We start from the raw sequence: 24,714 nt of genomic DNA, 5'->3' as shown, positions 1-24,714 counted from the left end.
AGCTGATGTACAGAGAGGTTACAGTTTCATAAGTTAGGCATTGGATATATTTTCTGTACTGTTTGTTACCTCCTCCCTCATTCCCCCCTCCCCCTTTCCCTTCCCCCCCATGAGTTGTTCATTTCATTTACACCCAACAGTTTTGCAAGTATTGCTTTTGTAGTCGTTTGTCTTTTTTACCGTGTCTCTCGATTTTGGTATTTCCTTTCAGTTTCCTAGTTTTAATACCAGTATACACGGTTTCCAATGTACTCAGATAAGATAAAGAGATAGTGCAGGTACACCACAGGAAGGGGATACAAGAAAATCATCAATAATAGAAGCTACGGGCTGGGGATATAGCCTAGCGGCAAGAGTGCCTGCCTCGGATACACGAGGCCCTAAGGTTCGATTCCCCAGCACCACATATACGGAAAACGGCCAGAAGCGGCGCTGTGGCTCAAGTGGCAGAGTGCTAGCCTTGAGCGGGAAGAAGCCAGGGACAGTGCTCAGGCCCTGAGTCCAAGGCCCAGGACTGGCAAAAAAAAAAAAAAAATAATAATAATAATAGAAGCTACGGTTACACATAGCACGTTGAAAGTAGTTACAACAGTGATGTAACAATCATTTCCCTAACATGGAGTTCATTTCACTTAGCATCATTTTATGTGTTCATAAGGGTATAGCTATTGGGCTCTTGTGATCCTCTGCTGTGAATTCCCTAAACCTGTGCTAATTATTCCCTATGAGGGAGACCATAGAGTCCATGTTTCTTTGGGTCTGGCTCACTTCACTTAGTATATTACTCTTATACTACAGGAAATCTGATTTACATGTTTTTAAATCTGTAGCAAATAAATTAATCAGAAGTTCAAAAATCCAGGTAATTAAAAATCCAATGGGTAAAAAACAGAGGTGGCTAAATGAACACAGAAACTCTCTTCTTTTTAGTTTAGATTGGACTTAGTATAAGTAGTATAAAGTTTCTTTTCTCCAGTAGAAACTGAATTCTCTATAAGTGTGGTATCTAATTACACTGTCAATATTTATCATACAACACATTTGTACTTCAGGAGTTTAATGATATTTTGGGGGGGGGGGTCTTAAAGAATCAATACAAGGCTCATTACCTGACATAAGTAACTACAACCCCTCTGTATATCACCTTTATTAACAATTTTTAAAAAGAATCAAAACATTTGAATAATTTGTGTCTTCTGTGATAACTATGCAAATAACTATGCAACATAATAGCAGAATTTCTTTTTCATGAAGTATAATACCAGTAAAAGTCTTTCTTTGAAAACAAATATGGATGCTTTCTTTCCACAGGCAATTAGCACTATGTAATTCAATTTAGCCCAACAGCCAGAAAAGTCAAAGTCAAATACAAGATATAACAGTCTTCTATCTAAATTTTGGAGTTTGGTACTTCTTTGTCCCTAAATCTTTTGAGATAGTTTATTATGTCCCTTATCTTTACACCAGACAAAGTTCTGAAAATATCCACAGTATGTAGATACAAATGTACATACGTCTATCTCAAGTTTCCATTTCCTATGTTTTCTGATAGCATTTTGTAGTCAAGGAACAAGCAGGCTAATTTAATAAATTTTTAAATTTAATTTATTAAAATTTTAATTTAGGGCTTGGAATGTGGATTAGCGGTAGAGTGCTTGCCTAGCATGTATGAAGCCCTGGGTTCAATTCCTCAGCATCACATAAACAAAAAAAGCTGGAAGTGGCATTGTAGCTCAAGTGGTAGAGTGCTAGCCTGGAGCAAAAGAAGCCAGGAACAGTGCTCAGGCCCTGAGTCCAAACCCCAGGACTGGCAAAAATAAAATAAAATAAATAAAACTTTAATTAATTTATAAAATTATTAGTTATTAAATTTAATCATAAACTTCTTTTGCCCATTCTCCACAAAAATATATTGGGTAGCCTATGAGAACAGGAAGCTACACAATGATTATCACCTTTGCAGTAATCCGCAGGGTCCTCCTGTTCCTCATCATCTGATCCCAGGATCTCCTCCTCTGGCTCTGGGGGTGTTGGGTCTGGCAGCGGAGGTGGTGGTGGCGGTGGTGGAGGAGGAGGAGGAGGAACTAAAGGAGCTTTCTGTTGAGGCTCCGGCCTGAAATGGCAAGAAAATGTCCACTTATTCATATATATAAGATTATAGACACATGTGAGAGTATTTTTTTAATATGGGAAAAAATGGAATGTGCCAAACACAAACAAGAAATGCTGATTAATATCACCCTACCCATCCTAACTGAATTCAAGTAATGCTTTACCATACAAGTCAGAAGGGGGAAACTACTCCTTTAGTAACTGTGGAGTATGTTTACAATCATCTTTTTACTCAGACCTACAATATTTCTTAAGGTTTGACAATACTATAAGATTTCAATGAAATGAAAGAATACCCCAAAATATACAACTCTATTAGTTAGAAAGCATCCCATGGGAATTAGAAAAGGCCCAAACAGTTCTCAACTTATTAAGGGGTTTGCCTTCCCTTGTTTGAAAAATTAGCATTTCCTTCCCATACAAAAAGTATGAAATTAGGCTTCTAAAAACTCAGAAAAAGTGATTAATACATACTATACTTAAAATGTAGCATTTTAATTTAATAATTCATTTATGTATCACCCTTGCTTCAAAAACATTGCCTGAAGTCTGGGGATACAACTCAGTTGTAAAGCATTTGCCTAGCGTGTGCAAAACACTGTGTTACGATTCCAAGCACTTAAAGAAAACAAAACAAAAGCACAAACAAAAAAGAATAATGCCAAAATAAGAAATTAAAGATAAGAGCTACTGTTGATCAAACACAAATACAATCTGTATACTCTACATGATTTGCAAAGGTCATTATAATTTGTTATAAAAAACAAAAAGATTAAATGTTTAGTATACTCCTTTGCAAAGGACAGAAAAATCCAGGATATAAGAAAAAAACATTTGGAGGGTTAACAATGCAAACTTTATGATATGTAAAATAACTCACGTAGTACACACTAATTACAACTGCATAGATTCCTATTCAGACAGAAGGATGCTATAGAATTAAGCTAGCACTTACTATAAAAGTTAATTACTATTTCTAACTAGGTCCCAGTGGGGAAAACATAAACCTTGTTTCTCAATATGGATGCCAGAAGCCCATCTGGCTCTAAAGCAGAGTGCTTCCTGATAGGACCACTACTGCTCTCCCTGCACTGGCACCAGCAGTATAGGTAAAAAGTCAAGCAGGAACAAATAAATTGTGATGGGGCAATGACAATTTGGCTGATGTGGTTGTTTTGAGGAGGTAGTATTAGCAGGATGAAATGGGGGGCGTTCGCTAGTTGCAGAAAGCAAGGAAAATTCAAGTGGCATCAATATAGAGATCATGGGCCATATTTTGCCTGGTCTGATGTATTTTCTAAAAGCATCTAGATTTCCTTTGAGGTCAGAACTGCTCCTTGTGCAATGGAAATATGAGTGCCTATTGTTCTTCTCTTCAATGTAGCACAGTACAGGGCACAAAGCCAAAGCTTGCTTAACAGCCCTGAAACCCTGACAAGGTCGGCTGGCAGAGGAGGGGCTGCTTGCTCATCCTTGGCTACTTTGAAGGACCATTGCTCTAAATTGGACCTCAAAACCTTTACCAAATCTGAAATTCCCAATAGTCTTTATATTATGTTGACTTTAGCATATGTTAACTGTAGCTAAAGTATGTGGCAAGCCTTCAGAAACCCCAAGTGCCACAATTGAAGAAAGAGGAGAAAGATGGGTGGTACAAAAATATTAAGAAGCAAGAAAGAAGGAGGGATTGCCCATAACATGAAAACTGAAAGGCAAATACTAGGAGGAATAAACAAACAATGGCTTGTATTGATTTACAGCTCCCTAGGTATTAGACATTAGAAGTGGTGGCAAAAGCATTCTGAAAGAGCATCAGTCATGACTGCACAGCACAAGGGAATAATCACAATGACACATCACTTCTATAATATGTTAAAAAACAAAAAAACTCCAACAGGCATTAGGAGAAGGGCAACAATCTGGCAGATCTATATATGCTCATTTTCTTTTAAACAGATGTGACCTGGTAGACGTAGAATGGTCCCAGGTTATAAGGAAGTTGTGAAGAGTAGACAGACAGGAGATGAACTGCCAAACTCACTCTGCCCCTGAGAAAATAGAGATGGGTCTGAAAAGAATGTATTACCATTCTTTATGTGTGACAAAAGCCTGCACGATGACTTTGCTCAGAGATACTTTGAAATCTGGCTATTTTTTCCTAACCCAGAAATTTTCCACTTAAAACAAAGATAGTAAATTATCTAAATTTAAAAGTTTTCATTCATTATAGAAACTAGTTAATAAAGGGGACAGAGGGGAGAAGGTGGTACCTGCTCTAAAGTGCAAGACACTCAAGGTATAATGCTTGGCATTACTAACACCTAGGCCAAGTAATTCATTGCTGGAGGGACTACTTGGTGCTCTGTAGAATACTCATTAACATCCCTGGCCTTTAGCCCGTGTGTCAGTAGCACCCTCCCCTAAAGTTATGACCTAAAAGCCAAAACAAAACCCAAAACCATGTTCAGATATTAATAAATATCCTGGAAGGATAGGGGAAATGCAAAGTATTTCCACGGGGAATTATTGCACCAGTAGTATTTTCTATATAGCAGCCTTATGAATGGTCTATATCAGTGAATAAGAATAAAGGACTAATTTTCAGTGTCTGAGCACTTATGGTGCTCAGGCACTTTAATTATAATGTGGGCTTTCATTAATTTTTTACCCAACCCCTGATCTGCCCACATCATATAACAAAATTATTAGACACTTTGCATTTTCCAGTGAGAACTACATTGAATGGCAAGTAGAAACCTTCTCAAAAGCCAGTTCTACCAAGTTAAAGGGTTAAGTCAGGATACCATGATGCACAGAAAGGTATAGCAAAGTATCAAAACAATTAGCACTGTGCTACACAATACAATGACTATAGGCCACAGAAAGGTACTGAGCACATAAAATGTGACAAGTTCAAATTGAGATGTGTTTTAAGTTCAAAACAACTGATTTTATACTTGATTTCCAAGGCTTAGTACAAAAATCTTATACTTATAAGGTTAGTTTTGTATACATGAGTTAAAGTATATTACAGACTTTTAATTTCACTGGACTCCATTTATCTTTTTAAATGTGGTTACTGGAATCTTAAATCAGAAAGAAGATTTAATTTGTATTTCTACTGAACAGGATTACTTTAGATCCCCAGAAAAGTATGGCATAGGTCTATGTGACTGCCTTAAGAGGTAACAATGTTCAACAAGGAATGTACTCATTACCTTATTACATATGTAACTGTAACCCCTTTGTACATCACCTTGACAATAAAATTAAAATTTTAAAAAGAAAAATGTTGGGTTGGGAATGTGGCTTATTGGTAGAGTGCTTGCCTAGCATCTATGAAGCCCTGGGTTCGATTCCTCAATATCACATCAACAGAAAAAACCAGAAGTAGAGCTATGGCTCAAGTGGTAGAGGCTAGCCTGCCTTGAGCAAAAAAGCTCAGGGACAGGGCTCAGGCCCTGTGTTCAAGCCCCAGGACTGGCAAAAAAAAAAAAAGTTATTATAAACTATATGGAGTGGCAGCTTGGCCTCATATTCAGATTACACAAAATCATATTCATATGAGTGGATATTGTTTTTCCTAATATAATGTAAATGACCTACTTTATAACTGATCCCCATCCTCAAATCATTATGCTCATTATAGCAAATAAGAGTTCAATATAACACAGTCAAATGATGTAGATATGACTCTTTTTCAACCCATCCAAATCCTGCTACTGCCTAAAAGGAAGAAAAACGTCAGTAAGTTTCTCTTAGGGGCAGGCATATAAATCTGTGCCATCTCTCATGAAAGCTAGCCTCTTCTGAAAGATGGATTCTTCTAAAGTACGACAGAGCCTTATTAAAACTCAACTGGATTTTAGACTCTACAAGGTCAAGAGAAAACAAGTTACCTCACCATATGCACAATCTGAATCAGATTTCAAAAAGAGATAACTTGCAATAATCCTAAAGAAACCATAAAAGGGCTGGGGATGTGGCTTGGGAGTAGAATGCTTGCCTAGCATGCATGAAGCCCTGGGTTTGATTCCTCAGTACCACATAAACAGAAAAAAGCCGAAGTGGTGCTGTGGCTCAAGTGGTAGAGTGCTAGCCTTGAGCAAAAAGAAGCTCAAAGACAGTGTCCAGATCCTGAGTTCAGTTCCCAAGGCTGGCAAAAAAAAAAGAAAGAAAGAAAAGAAAACCATAAAAGAAGCTATTTTAGGGGCCAGCCACAGTGGCATATATGCCTTCAGCTATTCAGCATACAGATCTTGGGAGAATTGAAGTTGCAGGCCAGTGAAACAAAACATTAACAAGACTCCATCTTAACAATTAAACCAGGCAAGGTGAAGGTGATAAAAGTCTATAATCCCAACTATATGGGAGGCATAAGTATGAGGATCATGGTCCAGTCCAGCCCTGAAAAGACAAAAGCTCCAACAGAAAAATACCACCAAAAAAACTAGAAGTATAACTCAAATGTTAAAGAACCTACCCTAACAAGGGACAAGGCCCTGAGTTCAAACCCTAGCGCTGTCAAAAATGAAGGTAGACATCTACTCACATACATATACAAATATTAGCTGAAAATGGATCAAGGACTTAAACTCTTAGAAGGAAAATAAAGAGATAATTTTCATGATCTTGAGTTAGGCAATGTTGCTTAGATACAGCATCAAAAGCATAAACAATAAAAAATAAATCAGACTTCATTGCAAAATCTTTTCTATTTCAAAAAGCACCATCAAGAAAATAAAAAGCCACTAAAAAGAAGGATATTATATAACTAAAAAGAGACTTGTATCCTTTATATATTTTTGATACAATTAAGAAGTAAAAAGACAAATTTGAAAAATGTATAAAAGGGCTGGGAATGTAGCTCAGTGATAGAACACTTGACTATCATGCTCCAGGAAATGGGTTCAGTCTTTAGAACTACAGAACAAACAAAAAACATAAAGGACCAAAATTTCACGAAGAGGCTATATAAATGATCCAAACACAAAAAGATATTCAAATCACTAGGGAAAAGGAAATCAAAACCCAAATGAGATACCACCTCATACTTGCCTATAATCAAAAAGCCAGAAAATAATAAATATTGGGGAGGATGAAGAAACTGGACCCCTCCTATACTACTGTTGAATATGCAGTATTAAGCAGTTAATCAGCAAGGATCTGAAACCCCTCTAAAAATTAAATACAGAGCTACCATATGACCCAGAAATTCTATTTCTAGGTCTTATCCATGAGATTTCCTAGTAGCACTTTAGTCATAATAAAAGCCAGAAAGAACATAAGCAGCTATATAAGATGTATTATCCTTAAAATAATAATAAAAGTATTGATACAAAATGTAATATGCGTGACTCTTAAAAACATTATGCTGAGTAAACTGGATATTGGTGGCTTATGCCTGTCAGGCTAAAACCTAGAGAATCATAGTTCAAAGCTAGCCAGGGCAGAAAGGTCTTCTTTAGCCCAGGCATGAATGTGGGCTTCCCATCTCAAAAACTAACAACAAAAGACTGGAAGTGGATGCTTCAAATGACAATGGGTGGATGGATGGATGGACAGACAGATGGACAGGTAGATAATGTAGAATTATTTAATTATGATCTCAAGAGTACGATGTAGAGAGAGGTGGCTCATGTCTGTCATCCTAGCTACCTGGGAGGATGAGACCATGAGGCTCCAATTTCCAGGCCAATTAGGGGGGAAAAAAGTCTACAAGACATCATTTCAATAAAAGAAACTAGCATAGTAGGATATATTTGTCATCCTAGGTATGGTGGGATACAAATGAACAGAAGAATCTCTATTCAGGCACTTAACTCGGGTAAGGAAGCAAGACCATATCTCAAAATGATCTCAAAATGAACAATGTAGGAGCCAGGCACTGTGGCTCATGCTTGTGATCCTAGCTACTGAGAAACATGAGATCTGAGGATCACAGTTCAAAAGCCAGCCTATGTAGGAAATGTAGAGCCTATGCAGAGCCTATGAGACTCTTCAATTAACCAAAAATAAAAATTAAAAAAGCTGTGCCTCAAGAGATAGAACACTGCTTTGAGCCAAAAAGCTTAGGGACAGTGCCCACCGCCCCCCCCCCCAAAAAAAAATCAATGCAAAGAAGCTGAGGTCATCCTTGGCTGTTCCGGGCTGCCTTTGAATCTGGATCCTGAGATCTCAGCCTCCTGAGTGGCTACAGTTATAGAAATCACAATGTCACACTTTCCTTCTGAAGAGTTAGCATTTGAATTTGCAACCACTTCTTAGTCTTGGAAAGCCCTAAGACAAAAAAATTTAGTGATTTTGAGTTGGTGGCATCCAAGATGCCTAGAGGAAGTAAAAACCAATCAAATACAGCCTCAATCTGGATTCTCAGAGAAACTCAGTAATTACAATCTACAAAATATGAGTTCACATATTTTAAAATCAAGTACACAAGGAAACCACACTTATGAGTAAGCCAAAAGAAATCACAGCAAAACAAAACTTCAGATACTAGTTTTACAAACGAGACTATAAAGTTAAGTATAGTGGTCCTGTGACATGAATAGGGTACTGGTTTTAGGAGACACGTGAGTTTTACAAAAGGGAACAATTTAAGTCCTTCATATTAAATGGCATAGTATTCAAATGTAATATACTCACATCGTCTCATATATTTTATTTTTATTTTTTGTGATCCTGGGGCTTGAAGAACTCTGGGCCTGGGCTCTGTCCCTGGGCTTCCTTTTCCTTTGTTCAAGGCTAGTGCTCTAGCACTTGAGCCACTGAGCCACTTCAGGCTTCTTCTGAGTAGTTTATTGGAGATAGTCTCACAACTTTCCTGCCCAGGCTGGCTGATCCTCAGATCTCAGCCTCCTGAGTAGCTAGGATTACAGATGTGAGCCATCAGCACCCAGCTATCCTCTCATATACTGTTTTTTAAATTTATTTTTATTGTAAAGGTGATGTACAGAGGGTTGACTACCTTCCATATGTAAGGTAGTGAGTACATTTCTTGTCTAACTTGTTACCTCTTCCCTGTCTTATATACTTTAAAATCATCATCTCTACATTAGTTACAATGCCAAAAGAATGTAAATACTATGTAAATAGTTGTTTAGGGACTATGACAAGAAAAAATTCTGTAAATGTTTATATAAACATAATCTCTCAGACTTTGGTATTTTCCACCCACAGTTGACTCATTCTGTAGACACAGAATTCACAGATATGAAGGACTGCCTGTAGGTGCGTAACATTGATAAAAACAAGAGAACTAATGCATGAGCAGGAAAGAAATATGTTAAGCTTGATGAACTGATTAGACAAGAGACTGAAAAAGGAATCTGAGGAAGCCAACAACAATGCATCATAAAGATATGTAGACTAAACATAGGAAAGAAAACTTGAGCCACTTGCAGCTCATGCATGTAATCCTATCTATTCTGGAGGCTGAGATGTTAGGATGGAAGTTTAAAACCAGACTGGGTAGGAAAGTCCATGAGACTCTTAACTCCAATTAGCCATCAAAAACATATGTAATTGGAGCTGACTCAAGTAGTAAAAAAGCACTTTGAGCAAAAACCAGCTCAGGGACAGCAACTGAGTTCCCTCCAAGACCAAAACAAACAAACAAAAAGAAACAAATAGATTACCTAGTGAAAAGTTCTAATCTATATACTATTTGAGGTTCTTAGAGAAGACGAAATATAGGAAAGAGGTCACTAGTAAAAGAAATAATGTCTGAGAATTGCTAGGAATTGATAAAGAATGTAACTTTGATGCAGAAAGACAAAGTATGCTAAACCAGAGAAAGTCCCAATACAGTAGAAGTGAAGAACACCAAAGCAAAAACAGCAAGAAAAAAAAGGCATATTTTCTATAAGGAACAACAATTATATTGTAACTAGATGTCTCAAAAGACACAGAGAAGTCAAGCAACAGTAGTACACCATCAAAGTACTGAGAACAATTAACTGTTCATGCTAGTATAGCTAGTAAGTATGCAATGTATAAATAAAATGTATTTTCAAATAAGAAAACAAGTTTGTTGTCCACATACCCTTCAAAAAATTTCTACAAAATTTATTTCAGGGAGACAGAAAATGAGCAAATAAGTTTGATGATTCTTAACTAGTAATCATAACTCAGAAGATAGAGTGTCTATCTCCAGCCTGGCAACAAGCACATTATATATAACAGCATTTTAAAAAGCAAACACTTTCAATTCCATGATGCTATCTAAGCACTTTAATCATATTACCTCAACTTTCAAACAACTCTACTACAAAAGTACTATTATCCACTCTATTTTACAGATGAGAATCAGTGACACGAGGTTGAATAACTTGTGTAAGGACATGGTGTAAGTAGAAAGGCAGGAACTAACTTTTATTACAAAATTCCTAAAGTAGAATAGGAAAATATTTCTAGTTCTCAATTTCAAAAAGGAATTGGATCTCCTGCTGAGCCAGTAGACCTAATGGAAGGCATAGTAGGTAGCAGGTAGCTGACACAGGTTTGAACAAGAAAAATTTAGGAAGCACACTCAGTAGGGATGAGAGGAGCCTCCAGTAGTATAAGCAGTTGGGGCATTTAGATTTACCCATCACAGAGAAAATGACTCAGTCAAGGTCAGGCATCTGCATGTTTGATAAGTACATCAGGAGATTCTAAGGAAGGTAGTTCCAGATTTACACCAAGAAAGGTTACTATGGCATATATACAGCCACTAAAATTAATTTTATATAGCCCTTTTTCTTTTATACTTTAATGTACTTTCGGGGGAGAATAGGGAAGAGACAGTCCTGGGGTTTTGGAACTCAGGGCCTAGGTGTTATCCCTGAGCTTTCTGTGCTCAAGGCTGAGCCACAGGTCCACTTCTGGCTTTTTGATTGGTTCATTGGAAATAAAGAGTCTCAAGAACTTTCCTGCCTAGGCTGAGGTTGAACTGCAATCCTCAGATCTCAGCCTCCTGAGTAGTTAGGGTTACACTGTGAGCCACTGATACCCAGTGCTTAATGTACTTTTAAACAACAACAAAATATGTGTCCATGCAGTTTGGATATTAGATGTCAAAGCAAAGCCTAACCAAGTAATATTTCACCACGCTCATAAAAAAAGGAACAAGAAAAATCACCATAGAAAGAATTGTGACTAAATAATGGAATACTAATCCGCAAGGATATAATGAACCTAAATACAATCATGAACTCAAAAGCACTATACTATGTAAAAGAAGCAGAACAAAATTACACTGCACATAAAACCATTTTTGAAAGCAAGGCTATAGTAATAGACAACTAATCAAGAATTGTCAAAAGCAAAGGAGCATGGGAGATCAGCAGCTCCAAAAGGAATCAGAGAACTTTTGATATTAATAAAAATGTTTCCTCACAATTGTGATTAAATAAATTAAGTATATATTCATGACTCCTTGGATCTATATGCCTAAAATAGGCAAACTCTAATTTTATATAACCCTTCCATTCAAGAGACTGATATATGAAGAACACAGTTCAAAGCCAAGCCAGGCAGGAAAGTTTGTGACACTCTTATCTCCAATTCATCACTTGGAAGTGGTAGAGTGCCAGTCTTAAGCAAAAACACTATGGTAAAATGCCTAGGCCTCAGTACCAGCACCAAAAATAAAAATAAATCATAAAGTATTTGTAAACGTAAAGTTTTAAACTCAGGACATATCCAAATATTCCATTTTCAATACTAATATAATTTCCAGCATATCAAAAAACAAAAGCAAAATATACCAAAAGGCAGAAATGTTCTCTAATTGAATCTGTAGGAATGCTTAAAGAAAATAGAGAATTGAATCAATATTCGAGGAAGAAAAACTGGCAATAGACCAAGCTCCAGACACATCTAGGGAAGAGGCACATGTATAGGAGGTATAGGAGCACAGGTATAGAAGCAGAAAGGGCTCATTGTCTTTTGCTGGCAAAGAAGGTACACAGAAAAATAGTGACAAAAATGCTAGAAAGAGTATGATAATGTTTTGACACACTTGCATAAAGAATTCAAAGTTTATGTGATAGAAAATAAAATGCAACATTAAATTAATTTATTTTTTAAATATTTATAACACAAGAAATCTTAAATAAGACGATACACCACAACCATAAGGGAGTTTTTTCAAAAGGCAAAAGCTAGAACAAAGAGATTCTGACATGGTAGGTTTGGAATGTGGCCTGGGCACATGTAACTCACACCCATGTGATGTATCATTATTGTAAGGAGCCATTACCATCTCTAACTGATGCCTACCTGAAATTGACCCAAGTGTGCCTAAGATCCAGCTATAAGCAAGAAAAGAAGATAAACATAGACACAGGCAAGAAAAGGCAGATAAAAATCTAAATTTATAATAATCCACAAATTATAGTAATAGGACCTCTACTTTTACAAGTATTTTTAAGTTATTAAACTAACCACAGTTTTTAATCAGCTACAAATAAAACGTTTTGATTAGTCCACTCAAATGTGGGATTATACCATAAACTGTATTAGCCAATTCAGAAATGCATTCTAAAAAATTCCAGAAAAGCATTCTGGTCTAAACATGATTGATGTTAACACCCTCCATGTAGAAACATGCCTATTTCTCAAGGTTGATGTCACAGAGCATTCTCTCATTTGCTTTCCCTAATTAATCCCTGAATCATAATATTGCTTTTCCTATGGTGCATCCCTGTCCATTCCCACTGCCAGAAATAGTCCAAATTCCATCTTCTGCAATGTCCATTCAATCCACCTTCCTTAATCAGAGCCAATTTTCCAAAACAGAGGTATGTAACTTGTTGTTTTTCAGCTGGAAAGTAGCATTTTCCTTCAGATTACAAATAGATACTTGTTCATTATTTAAAATCTGTACATCATAGAGCTATAAACAAACTGATTACAGCCCTAATCTCCAGAAATAAGCCATAGTCCATGTATTTCCTCCCAATTTTTATGTAAATATATTTCACAGAATAGAAATTACTCTCAAAAAAAAAATTGGGGGGGGGGGGCAGTCCTGGGACTTGGACTCAGGGCCTGAGCACTGTCCCTGGCTTCTTTTTGCTCAAGGCTAGCACTCTGCCACTTAAGCCACAGCACCACTTCTGGCCGTTTTCGGTATATGTGGTGCTGGGGAATCGAACCCAGGGCCTCATGTATACGAGGCAGGCACTCTTGCCACTAGGCCATATCCCCAGCCCTCAAAAATACTTTTCTTATAAAAAAAAACTATATAACTTCTGATTTTTCTAAACCAAATAACATGAATTTGCTTTGAATTTACTTCATTAAAAGGCTGTTTCCAGTGATTTTTTTTAATATATATATAAAGCATTTTCCTAATCACTGAGTTGGACTACTGAGATTAAAAGTCTAAAAGAAAATAAAACATCTTCAAAGTTAAAGTGCTTATCACTAAATTATGAAAAGAAATACAATCTAAGTATTTTAAATGTTCTTTAAATAGTATGCATTAAAACAAAAGATGCTGATAGTAAAAAAAAAAAAAAAAAAAAAAAAAAAAACAGACAAAAAACTATAGAAATCCTCCCCCTTTTAAACAAGTTTGTGTTGGAGACAAGATCTCATCATGTAGCCAAACCCAAGCTGGTCTTGAATTCTCAAGCCCTCCTAGCTTAGCCTCCCAAGGGCCAGTATTACACCACACCTGGATCGTGTTAAAAGGAACAGACTGCTTTATCATACAGCTCTACTTACCAATTCCTTTACTGTTTCCAGTATAGAGAAGATTGTAAATACTGTGAAAAACATATTTGCAGTGAACCTTTATCTACCCTACATAAACAGTATTTTTTTAGGGCACAGAATCAAAAATAATATTAACAGATCAAAGATTAGAGACATTTAAATTACAAAGTTAGCCAGACATGGAGGTAGTACTATTCCAGATACTAGGAATTTTGAGGAAAGCCCCGGCAAAGTTAGAGATCTTTTCTCAAAAACAAAATATAAAAGGAGCTGTTGTGTGGTACAAATGACAGAGCACTTGGTCTAGCATTCAATGTGAGAGGTCTTAGGTTCAATCCTTGTTCTTTAAAAAACAAAACAACAACAACAAAAAAAAAACACTTTGCTAAGGCACTGAACAAATCACTTCTCCCTTCCTTAGAATGACTTGTAACTTTACAAGTAGAAAATGCTTTTATAAAAATATTAAGAGCACTATATAATCAATGTTTGAAACGTACAACCTGCAATAACTGAAGTCAATATTCTAACAATTTCTCACAGAAAAAATCACTAAGTTTTTAACTCTAGTTTTTGCCTACTCTATTCTTATCAAGTGCTAACTTGTGATATTGTGAAATATTAGTCTTAAGCTCCATTTTCCTGGCATAGAACTCCTAAAATCGTTGGGATCTTGAAAGCAGTAAGTGTTGTTAATGAGTTGACAGATGGTTGGTAGCATTAAGTAGCCTCAGGGTGGGGGCTGTTTATAGGAGAGACCAAGATAGTGTTAAAAGGTTGGGCTTTCATCTCTATAACATCAGCCTTCAAGATGATTGTATAAAAACTGGTAATTAGGGGCTGAGATTGTAGCTTAGCGGAAGACTGCTTGCCTAGCATGCATGAAGCCCTGGGTTCAATTCCTCAGCACCACTTAAACAGAAAAAGCCATAAGTGACGCTGTGGCTTAGAGGTAGAGTGCTAGCCTTGAGCAAAAGACACCAAGGACGGTGCTCAGGCTCTGACTCCAAAACTCCAGGACTGGCAAAAAAAAAGAAAAGAACTGGTAGTGAAGCTGATCACCAAAGATCAAACATTTAGTCAATCATGCTTATGTAATGAAGCTTCCTTAACATTCCTAAGAGAAAGGATTCAGAGAATCTCTGAACTGCTAACCACATGAAGGTTCCTGGTAGGTAATATATCCAAAGAAGACACAGAATGAAACTCAGCATCCATTCTTCCACAGCTTTCTCCATGCATCTCTTCATTCACATCCTTTGAAATATTCTTTATGCTATAACTGAGTTCTATGAACCACTCTAGCAAATCAACAGAATCTAAACTTGAAAGTCAGAAGTGTCATTATAACAACCTGCAGTTTACAAATGGCATCTGAAGGTGGGGAGGCAGGTTCCCAGACTGAGCCCTCAAGTTGTGGAACATCAAGCTCTCTTCAGGCAGACAGTGTCAGACTGAACAGGATCAAAGGAGCTCAATAATTATCAGCTGCTACAACCTACAGCCCTGCCTGCTTTGAGGACAGGTGCTCCCACACACTTGGATGTTGTTGTGTTATTTTCTTCCTCTATCAGCATAATTCATGGGTATATCAGTTTTAGGGCTTGAACTTAAATCCTCAAGCTCTTGCTTGGCTTTTTCTGCATTAAGTGAGGCACTCTACCACTTGAGCCACACTTCCACTTCCAGCTTTTTACTGGTTAACTAGAGATAAGTCTTGTGGACTTTTCTGCCCAAAATTCTTCAAGCCATGATCCTCAGATCTCAGCCCTCTGAGTAGCAAAGATTATAGGCATGAGTCACAAGTAACCAGCTATATCTGCATAATTTTTAAAACTGTTATCCCTCAGCCAAGCGCCAGTGGCTCATGCCTATAATCCCAGATACTCAGGAGGCTGAGATCTGAGAAACAAAGTCTAGGCGACTCATCTCCTCAGCCACCAAAAAGCCAAAAGTAGAGCTGTAGCTCAAGGGTTAGAGAGCTAGCCTTGAGCAAAATAGCTCAGGGACAGCCCCCAGGCCATGAGTTTAAGCTCTAGGACCTTCTTGCATGTGTGTGTGCACACAAAAAAAAAAAAATTAAAGAGAAGACAAATGTGTATACTTGTGAGCTTCAGGCCTTAGGTTTCATCTCTAACAATGCAAAAACAAAAAGCATGCAAAGATTCTGTTATTCTTAGATGTTAAGAATTTCTAAATTGGGGCTGGGGATATAGCCTAGTGGCAAGAGTGCCTGCCTCGGATACAGGAGGCCCTAGGTTCGATTCCCCAGCACCACATATACAGAAAACGGCCAGAAGCGGCGCTGTGGCTCAAGTGGCAGAGTGCTAGCCTTGAGTGGGAAGAAGCCAGGGACAGTGCTCAGGCCCTGAGTCCAAGGCCCAGGACTGGCCAAAAAAAAAAAAAAGAATTTCTAAATTTGCCTTGAAAATAATTTGTGTGTGTGTATGTTTGTGTATGCTGGTCCCGGGGCTTGACTTTGGGGTCTGAGTGCTGTCCCAGAGGTGTTTTTCCTCAAGGCTAGCATGCACTATTCACTTGAGCCACAGCTCCACTTCCAACTTTTTGGTGCTTAATTGGAGATAAGAGTCTTATGCGCTTTCTACCCTAGGTGGCTTTAAACCATGATTCTCAGATTGTAGCCTTCTAAGTAGCTAGGGTTGCATGTGTGAGCCACTAAGTGACTAGCTAGAAATAATTGCAGCACAGATAGAAGTAATTGTAGCACACTATAATTAACCACTGAATAATTTGGTCAATGCTAGCTCAAGTTTCAGTTTGTCACCATCTTCCAATAGAGCCCTTAGAATTCTAAACCAAACTTCAATCAAAATACAGCCTGCAGGGCTGGGAATATGGCCTAGTGGCAAGAGAGCTCGCCTCGTACACATGAAGCCCTGGGTTCGATTCTCCAGCACCACATATCTAGAAAACGGCCAGAAGTGGCACTGTGGCTCAAGTGGCAGAGTGCTAGCCTTGAGCAAAAAGGAAGCCAAGGACAGTGCTCAGGACCTGATTCCAAGCCCTAGGACTAGCCAAAAAAATAATAATAATACAGCCTGAAGCCCAGCCTGCAGGCCCTGGCCAGCCAGCCTGCTTCGAGGTTTCAGCTCCCGAGTCTGGGCCATGACCCTGGCCAGTCAGTATACTTTTTACTTCCCCAATAAGTCCATCTTTTTACTTGAAAAAAAAATACATCCTCCAATGTACTCCTATTTTGTTTCATGAATTGAGTACACTGGACATTCAAAGTAAGTTAAATAATCTCCCTGGCTCAAACATGTTTCAAATGTTTGTTTGCTAAAACAAAGTTAAACTTTTCATGAGGAAAAAAATCCTGGTATTAAAGCACATGTGATGAGGAAATGTTCAACATCCCTGGCGAAAGAAGAAATGCAAATAAAAACAACACTGAGATTCTATCTCACCCCAGTAAGATGTGCCATCATGGAGAATTTAAAAAATAACAAATGTTGGCAGTGATTGGGTAGGCAGGAGGAGACACCCCCTATTAGAATGTTGATGGGAATATAACCTAGTTCAACCACTCTAAAAGATGGTTTGGAAAAAACTAAACACAGAATTATTCTATGATCCAGCAATACCACTCTTGGACATCTACGCAGAATAGAATAAAAGTCAGGACCCAGTAAAGACACTTGCATGTCTATGTTCACTGCTGCCCTATATACGACATCCAAGTTTAGAAACAGTCTAGATGCCTTACAATAGATGAGTGAATCAAGAAAATACAGAACATAATCACAATGGAATTATACACATATATTGGAAAGAATATTATATAATTGGTAGAGAAATGAATAGGCTTAGAAAATATTATGATGAGTGAAGTAGGTCATGATCAGAAAGACAAACAAAATCTCTTAAAAATGTATTTTTCAAAATGTAGTAGGCTTTAGCCTGGTTATTCTCTGAGGTAGCCAGTAACCACTACATGCGGCCATTGAAATTTAAATTAATAATGAACTTAAATGTTCAGCACATCAGTTTCACTATCTTTTAAGTGTTCAACATGTCAAAAATGGTTTAAAGTATTGAACAGGGCATCAAAAAAGTTTTAGGAAATTATGTTTCTTTACAGATTAAAGGTTGTGAACTCTGTTAATAAAATATCTTCAAAATGTAGTTTGTATACCAGGCACCAGTGGGTCAAGCCTGTAATCCTAGCTACTCTGGTGGCTGAAATGTGAAGACACCAGTTTGAAGCCAGCTCAACCAGGAAAGTCCATGAAACTCATCTCCAATTAACTACCAAAAAGAAGGAAGGAAGTAAAGATGTAGTTTAAGTGGTAGAGCACCAGTTTTGAACAAAACAATCTAAGGGACAGTGCCTCGGCCCTAAGTCCAAGTATCAGCAAAAAATAACAATAATAAGTGTATATATGTTACATATTTATATCATATATATTGCTTGTTAACTACAAGTTCAAATTTCTGTTGAGTCTCAGAATCTAATATCTCTAAAATGTACTCATAACATGTCAAAAATTACATCTATTTTTCAATAAAATAAACACTGATTATATGATCTGTGAAGATTTAAACATCTATCACGTTTAAATACTACTTGATGTGAAAAATAGAAAAAATTGCTCAATTTTTAAAATAAATTATCATGTACAAACAAGAAATAAAATCATGCTTTAAGAGTATGTACAAGTCATAAGCTGTAACCCTTGGGTTAAATCAAGATATAAGGATAAGAAGGATTTTTTTCCACATCTACTCATGCATACCCTTCTCAAACTCTTCTGTATCAGAATACAGGCAACACTTTGGAAGTGAGAATTGGGACCTTAAAAGGCATTCTTGCCCTTTTCCCTCCTCAAATCAAAAGGCTCTAAATTTCCAAATCATTTACTGACTGGAAATACTCTAACCATTCAGGAAGAAAAAAGACAAATGACAATTCAGAAAACAAAGAATGTGAATAAACATTTCTCAAAAATATACATGTATATATACACTACAGCCGCTAAGCACAGAAAACTATGTTCAACAAAATTAGTTTTGAAGGAAATGTCAATCAAAAACACCATTTTATTCACTGTAGGATAACTATAAATAAAAATATAATATGCCAAAAAGTGTGCAGAAGCTTCTTAAATTGCAGGTAGAAGTGTAAATGTCTCAGCTGCTAATAGAGAAAACGCAATGTCTACTTGCTGATGAATAAACAAAAAGTAACATATCCTTATAGTGAAAATTTCTTCAGCAAAATACAACCCATTAACTATAGTAAGACCGTATTAGCATGGTATTATTATTTCTAATCTGTTAACTGGAAAGACATTGGTAACAAAAATATATAAACACTAACCCAATACAGTAAATTGGTAGAGGAAAAGGAAGACAAACAAGTGAAAGGCTACTAATTAAAATGAATGGCTCATTAGTAATTGAAAATTAATCTAGCTACTGCCAAGACAATATAGTACCAGAATTTAGATCTTTGGAATAACATTTAGGAAGCTTCCATTTGAGTCTGCATAAGCAAAGCATGCCAACTTTCTGAAATTCTCATTTTAAAATGTTGTTTTAAACAAATGTCTAAAGTTCCAAAATCTAAATAACTAAATAAATACAATAAAAATACAATAAAAATAAACTTATTACAATAAAAGTAAGTTCATTTAGGTATAAAATAAAGATAGAAAGATGACACCAAAATGTCCCTTTTCAAAAAAAAAAAAACCACTTTGGATTCAAAATTACATATACAAGGCTATAAAGTGCTTATATATAAAACATTTCCATTTATATAGGAATATTTAAGTTTCTGCTTCAGTGAGCTTAATGTAGAAGGTCTTTAAAAGCTACTTTTGACCTGCTCTTTCTCAACATTCAGTTAACTTTCCCACAAAGGAATTTTACCACTTTGTAACAAATCAGTGCTATGCCCCATCTGTCTCCTTTGGAACATTCATTCACAAAACATAAATAAAACAGTATGTAAAACAAAAATAAGGTTATTTTTTGTTTTGTTTAAGCTTCTTTTGCTAAGAAACACTGGCTCCTTAGGCTCATAAATTAACTGGGGAGCAGATAAAAGCTAGGGGGAAATCCTGGCTTCCTCCATTTTGTATCTATGTGCCTTTGCTCTACTACTGTCTCCTACAGTTCCTTGCAGCCATTTTCAAAATGAGAACTGGACCTGATAACTTGCCAGGCAGGCAATGAGTCTTCACTGTAACAAGAGGGCCCTTTAGCAACACTGAGATGAGGAACTGTCAACCTACTTCTAATGTCACACATGTAAATAGGGACAATTTTGGTAATTCAGGACCAAACCTGACCTGAGGAACTCTTGGAGTTTAGATGGGGCCTTAAAACTGGTTTCATAACTACTTTACGCAGAAAAGTGATCTCTCTAATGCTTCTTCATTATGGAAACTAGAGCTAGGATGGCAATGATGCAACATGGATGTTAAAAAGTGGCTGGGGATATAGCCTAGTGGCAAGAGTGCCTGCCTCGGATACACGAGGCCCTAGGTTCGATTCCCCAGCACCACATATATACAGAAAAAACGGCCAGAAGCGGCGCTGTGGCTCACGTGGCAGAGTGCTAGCCTTGAGTGGGAAGAAGCCAGGGACAGTGCTCAGGCCCTGAGTCCATAGGCCCAGGACTGGCCAAAAAAAAAAAAAAAAAGTGGTTCAGAAAAGCAAGAGAACTTAGAAGTGAGTTCTGTTCAACAAAGCATACAAAATCATTCAAAGATGATAGTGTCTTAAAGGGCCATTCTCTGTATATATAGAGAGAAAGAGATAGATACATATACTGCAAGACCCTTGTATCCAATATTCTTAAATTCCTTAAAAATTTGCTTTTGTTCATTGACAATACTAGAATAAATTTTATTTTTACAGTTTGCAAAGACAGTTTATATTTAAATTAAAATATAATGAAGGCAATATTTTAAGAGACTGTCATTATTCAAATATTTGCAATCCAAGCATCTGCAATGAAGACATTATAAAAGTACAAATAACATAAGAATACTCCTGAATGAAATGACCATTCATGAATATCTCTCCAGTTTAAAAATAAAACACAGGGGTGAGGAATACGGCCTAGTTGTAAAGTGTTTGGCTCACATACATGAAGCCTTGGGTTCAATTCCTCAGCACCACATTACATAGAAAAAGCCAGAAGTGCCACTGTGGCTCAAGTGGTAGCGTGCTCGAGCAAAATGAAGCCAGGGACAGTGCTCAGGCCCTGAGTTCAAGCCCCAGGACTAGCCAAAAACAAAAAACCACAGGCCCGGTGCCCGGTAGCTCAAATCTTAGCTATTTGAGGTCTTGGTTTGAAGTTAGCCCAGGCAGGAAAGTCTGTGAGACTCTTATCTTCAAATAACCTCCCCCCAAAAGCCAGAAGTAAAGCTGTAGCTCAAGAGGCAGAGCACTTGAGCAAAAAAGCTCAGAAACAGCATCCAGGCCCTGATTAAGGCCCAGAACAGACACAAAATAAATAAATCTGTTTAACAAAAGCAAAAATCAGTTAATAGCCTTTCACTGAGACATGACAACACATACAAAAGTAACTTGCAAAGACTTCATGTTGATGACAAAATAGAGGGTGACTCTAACAGGTAAATCTACTGACAAGAATCCAGACTGATAAACTGTAGAAAACAAAATCAGTGGGCTAGAAATGAGGCTTAGCGGTAGAGTGCTTGCCTAGCATGCATGAAGGAAGCCCTGGGTTCGATTCCTCAGTACCACATACACAGAAAAAGCTGAAAGTGGTGCTGTGGCTAGGACTGGCAAAAAAAAAAATTTTTCAGCTAAGGTAGGACACTAATACATTCTTCAAAAGAACATGTTTATGTGACAATTAGGGGAAATCACTAGAAAAATAAGTATAGTTTAGGCCTTCTAATTATTTGAAAAATAAAATATAAAGTAAAATACACAAGGCTTTTATGAAATATACCAGAAACAAAACTTGTCTTTGTTCATTATACAAACTGCCTTACAAGGGCAACATTAAATTTTGTAACAATTTCTAATTACTGTTATATGAAAAGATGCAATTAAATCTTTTTTCACTACTTTAGATAAAGTTCAGGGATGTTAATAGCATAATAGTATAAGGAGTGTTGCTAGCGATCAAGCACAAAGCCTCAAGCATGCTAACCCTGTGCCCTACCACCTTCGTTATAAGAGGCAGGGTCTCTCTAAGATGCCTAGGCTGAACTGAAACTCCTGGCTTCAAGTGATCCTCCTGCCTCAGCCTCAAGTAACTGTAAACACAAGCAGCACTCCAGTATATCCAGCAATCCCCAAACTTAAAGGTGGTCAGATATGGGCATCATCCCCACCCACCCCAGGTCCTGCAGTTTCAATTGGCCTGAGATACATAGCAAGACCCTGTCTGTCTGTCTGTCTGTCGCTCTCTCTCTCTCTCTCACTCACTCACTCACTCACAAACACTTCACAATAAAACTAGGTAAGTGAAATCAAATTATTTCAGTAATTGCAATTACACTAAAAGAAAAAACAAGAAAAACAATGAAAGATATTAGTAAACAGAATTTTTATACACACCAGTATTTCATCTATGGATTACAGTTGCTTTTCAATGTATCCCTAGACAATTGGAGTTCCTTTATTTCATTTAAGAAATATTTCTTAAGCCAGAAGTGTAGTTCAGTGGTAGAGCACCTGCCTAACAAGCAAGAGGACTTGAATTCAAACCTCAGTACCACAAAAAGAATATAGAAAAGAGAGGAGGGGAGGGAGGGAAAGAGGGATGGAGAAAGGAGAAGGGAAAAAAAAGGGTTGGTGAGAATATAAACTAGTGCCACCACTCAAATCATTATGGAGATTCCTGACAAAACTAAAAACAGAGCTACTTTATGACCCTGAGGCAACACTCTTGGGCAAATATCTGAAGAAGTATAAATCAATATGTGAGAGAAATACCTATTTCTGCTTATGTTGGCTGTTTACAACTGACAAGCTTTAGAATCAGCTGAGGTGGCCAACAAATGAATGGATAAACAAAATATTGTGTGCACACTCATACACATACACACAATCAGCACAACCACCATCATGGAGTATTACTTAGCCATAAAGAAATTAAGTCATCTGAGGGAAATGGATAAAAATAGAGATCATCATGTTAAGTGAGATAAGACAAGCCCAGAAAGGCAATATCAAACATTTTCAATTATCTGTGAGATCTAGACCTAAAATGAAGAAAATAGTAATAAAAGTAGTAGTAGTAATAATAATAATAATAGGACATGAATGTAGGAGTAGGATTGTACGTAGGTGGGGTAAATCAGAGGGGAAAGAAAAGGATATGCATGTTTGCATCTATACATATATGCATGTGTCAGTTAGTTAAGGTAGCATAATGAAAGCTATGAACCACTGTTTGAAAAAGAAGTAAGGATGGCGAAGAACATGGGAATAAAATAGAGGGGAGGAGCTTGCTCAAAGCACACTATGTTCATGTTTGAAATTATCAGTTGTTGATGTGCTAAACACTGTGAAACTAAAATTAAAAATAGCATTTATTAATAGTTATCGAGTGCCACTTCAATCCTTAAAATGATCCAACAAGGTATTATGATCAATTTCTGTAAACTGAGAAAGATTAATGTGTCCAAGGTTCTAAAACTACATAATAACTAAGCCATCTTTAAAACAAGACTGTCTACAAAGAACATGCTCTTAACCAGTTGATTTTGCACTGCCCTAAAGAGACAGCCTCAAAATAACAGAGATTAGTAAAAGAAATTAAAACAAAAAGTAGAAAACACTAAATTAGTGAAGATAACATGCTTCTTATAATAAAAATGTTCACCAGATGCTACTAGAGGTAGAGAAAATGTATTCTTTAAGATTACAGGGGGAGGCATCATGATCATAGAACACAAGAATCTTATAAAACGAAGAGGCAGTAGACCATTCTATCTAGGAAGACATGACAATGCACTTTTTGGAAATAGCCAATATCTAACAAATGCACCCACAAAGTTTTACAATGTTTTAAGAAAAAAATGAAGTCGCCAAATATCTGCAAATTTTAATTTATAATATAGTTTAGAAGATGATTTTTCCACTGTTATGAAACATGTATTTCCAATGTTTCACCACATGCATCTTTGTACTTATCAATAAAGTTATTTTTCAGAATGACCTAACGTGAGTTTTCCACAACGTAGTCACTTCATTTGTCAGCTGTTTCAGTGGTATATGTATGTGCATGCATGTGCATACATGTGTGTTTAAAATATATATGATATGCCCCAAGTTAGAAATATTTGTTCTTGTCAGTTGTTTCATTTGATGGTACAGATCATGTGCATACACAATCTCACATTTTTTATTTAAACTATGATCCTTTAAAAGGTGGTAAATTCTCAAAAGTGCAAGAAATAATTACAAAATCAGTCTTTAAATCATTTCTACCAGTGAACTCTAAATATAACTTAACCTAGCAAAAACTGAAGTTGTTTCAATGTATAATACCTCATCACAGAATTTGTACTATTTAAAACAAAGTTATTGAGCTAGCTCAATAACATGAGAAATATACAGTGTTCTTAAAGGAGAAACTCTACATGTTCACATTTTCAGATCTCCTTAGTAATGTCTATATGAACATTAAAAGAAAGGCAGGAAAAGGGAACTGGAACTGAAGACTTGGTCTACCTAGATCAGCAGTTTCAAACTTTGGTGTCCATCAGATTCTGTTCAAAGACGTGTTTATGCACAGATTTCTGGACCTATCCTTATTTCAGAGGAAGGGAGGAAGGTCAGAGAAGTGACTTTTTCCCCCCAGTCATGGAGTTTGAACTCCAGTCCTGAGCACTATTCCTGGCTCCTTTTGCTCAAGGCTAGCACCCTACCACCTGAGCC

At 36.9% G+C, this 24,714-nt stretch overlaps 1 protein-coding gene across 7 annotated transcripts in view; it reads right to left on the bottom strand.

Moving 5' to 3' along the window:
* Positions 1 to 24,714, bottom strand: part of Srpk2 (SRSF protein kinase 2) — a 191,658-nt gene that overhangs the window by 65,999 nt on the left and 100,945 nt on the right. For all 7 annotated transcript variants that reach the window (XM_048339832.1, XM_048339834.1, XM_048339833.1 and 4 more), the window contains one exon: positions 1,956 to 2,113. In XM_048339832.1, coding sequence (XP_048195789.1) covers positions 1,956 to 2,113 — 158 coding nt within the window. The remainder of the gene's footprint in view (positions 1 to 1,955; positions 2,114 to 24,714) is intronic.

Source organism: Perognathus longimembris, chromosome 2 (genome assembly GCF_023159225.1).
Source record: "Perognathus longimembris pacificus isolate PPM17 chromosome 2, ASM2315922v1, whole genome shotgun sequence".
In the NCBI taxonomy this organism is placed as follows: Eukaryota; Metazoa; Chordata; class Mammalia; order Rodentia; family Heteromyidae; genus Perognathus; species Perognathus longimembris.
This window is presented reverse-complemented; position numbering and strand designations above follow the sequence as displayed.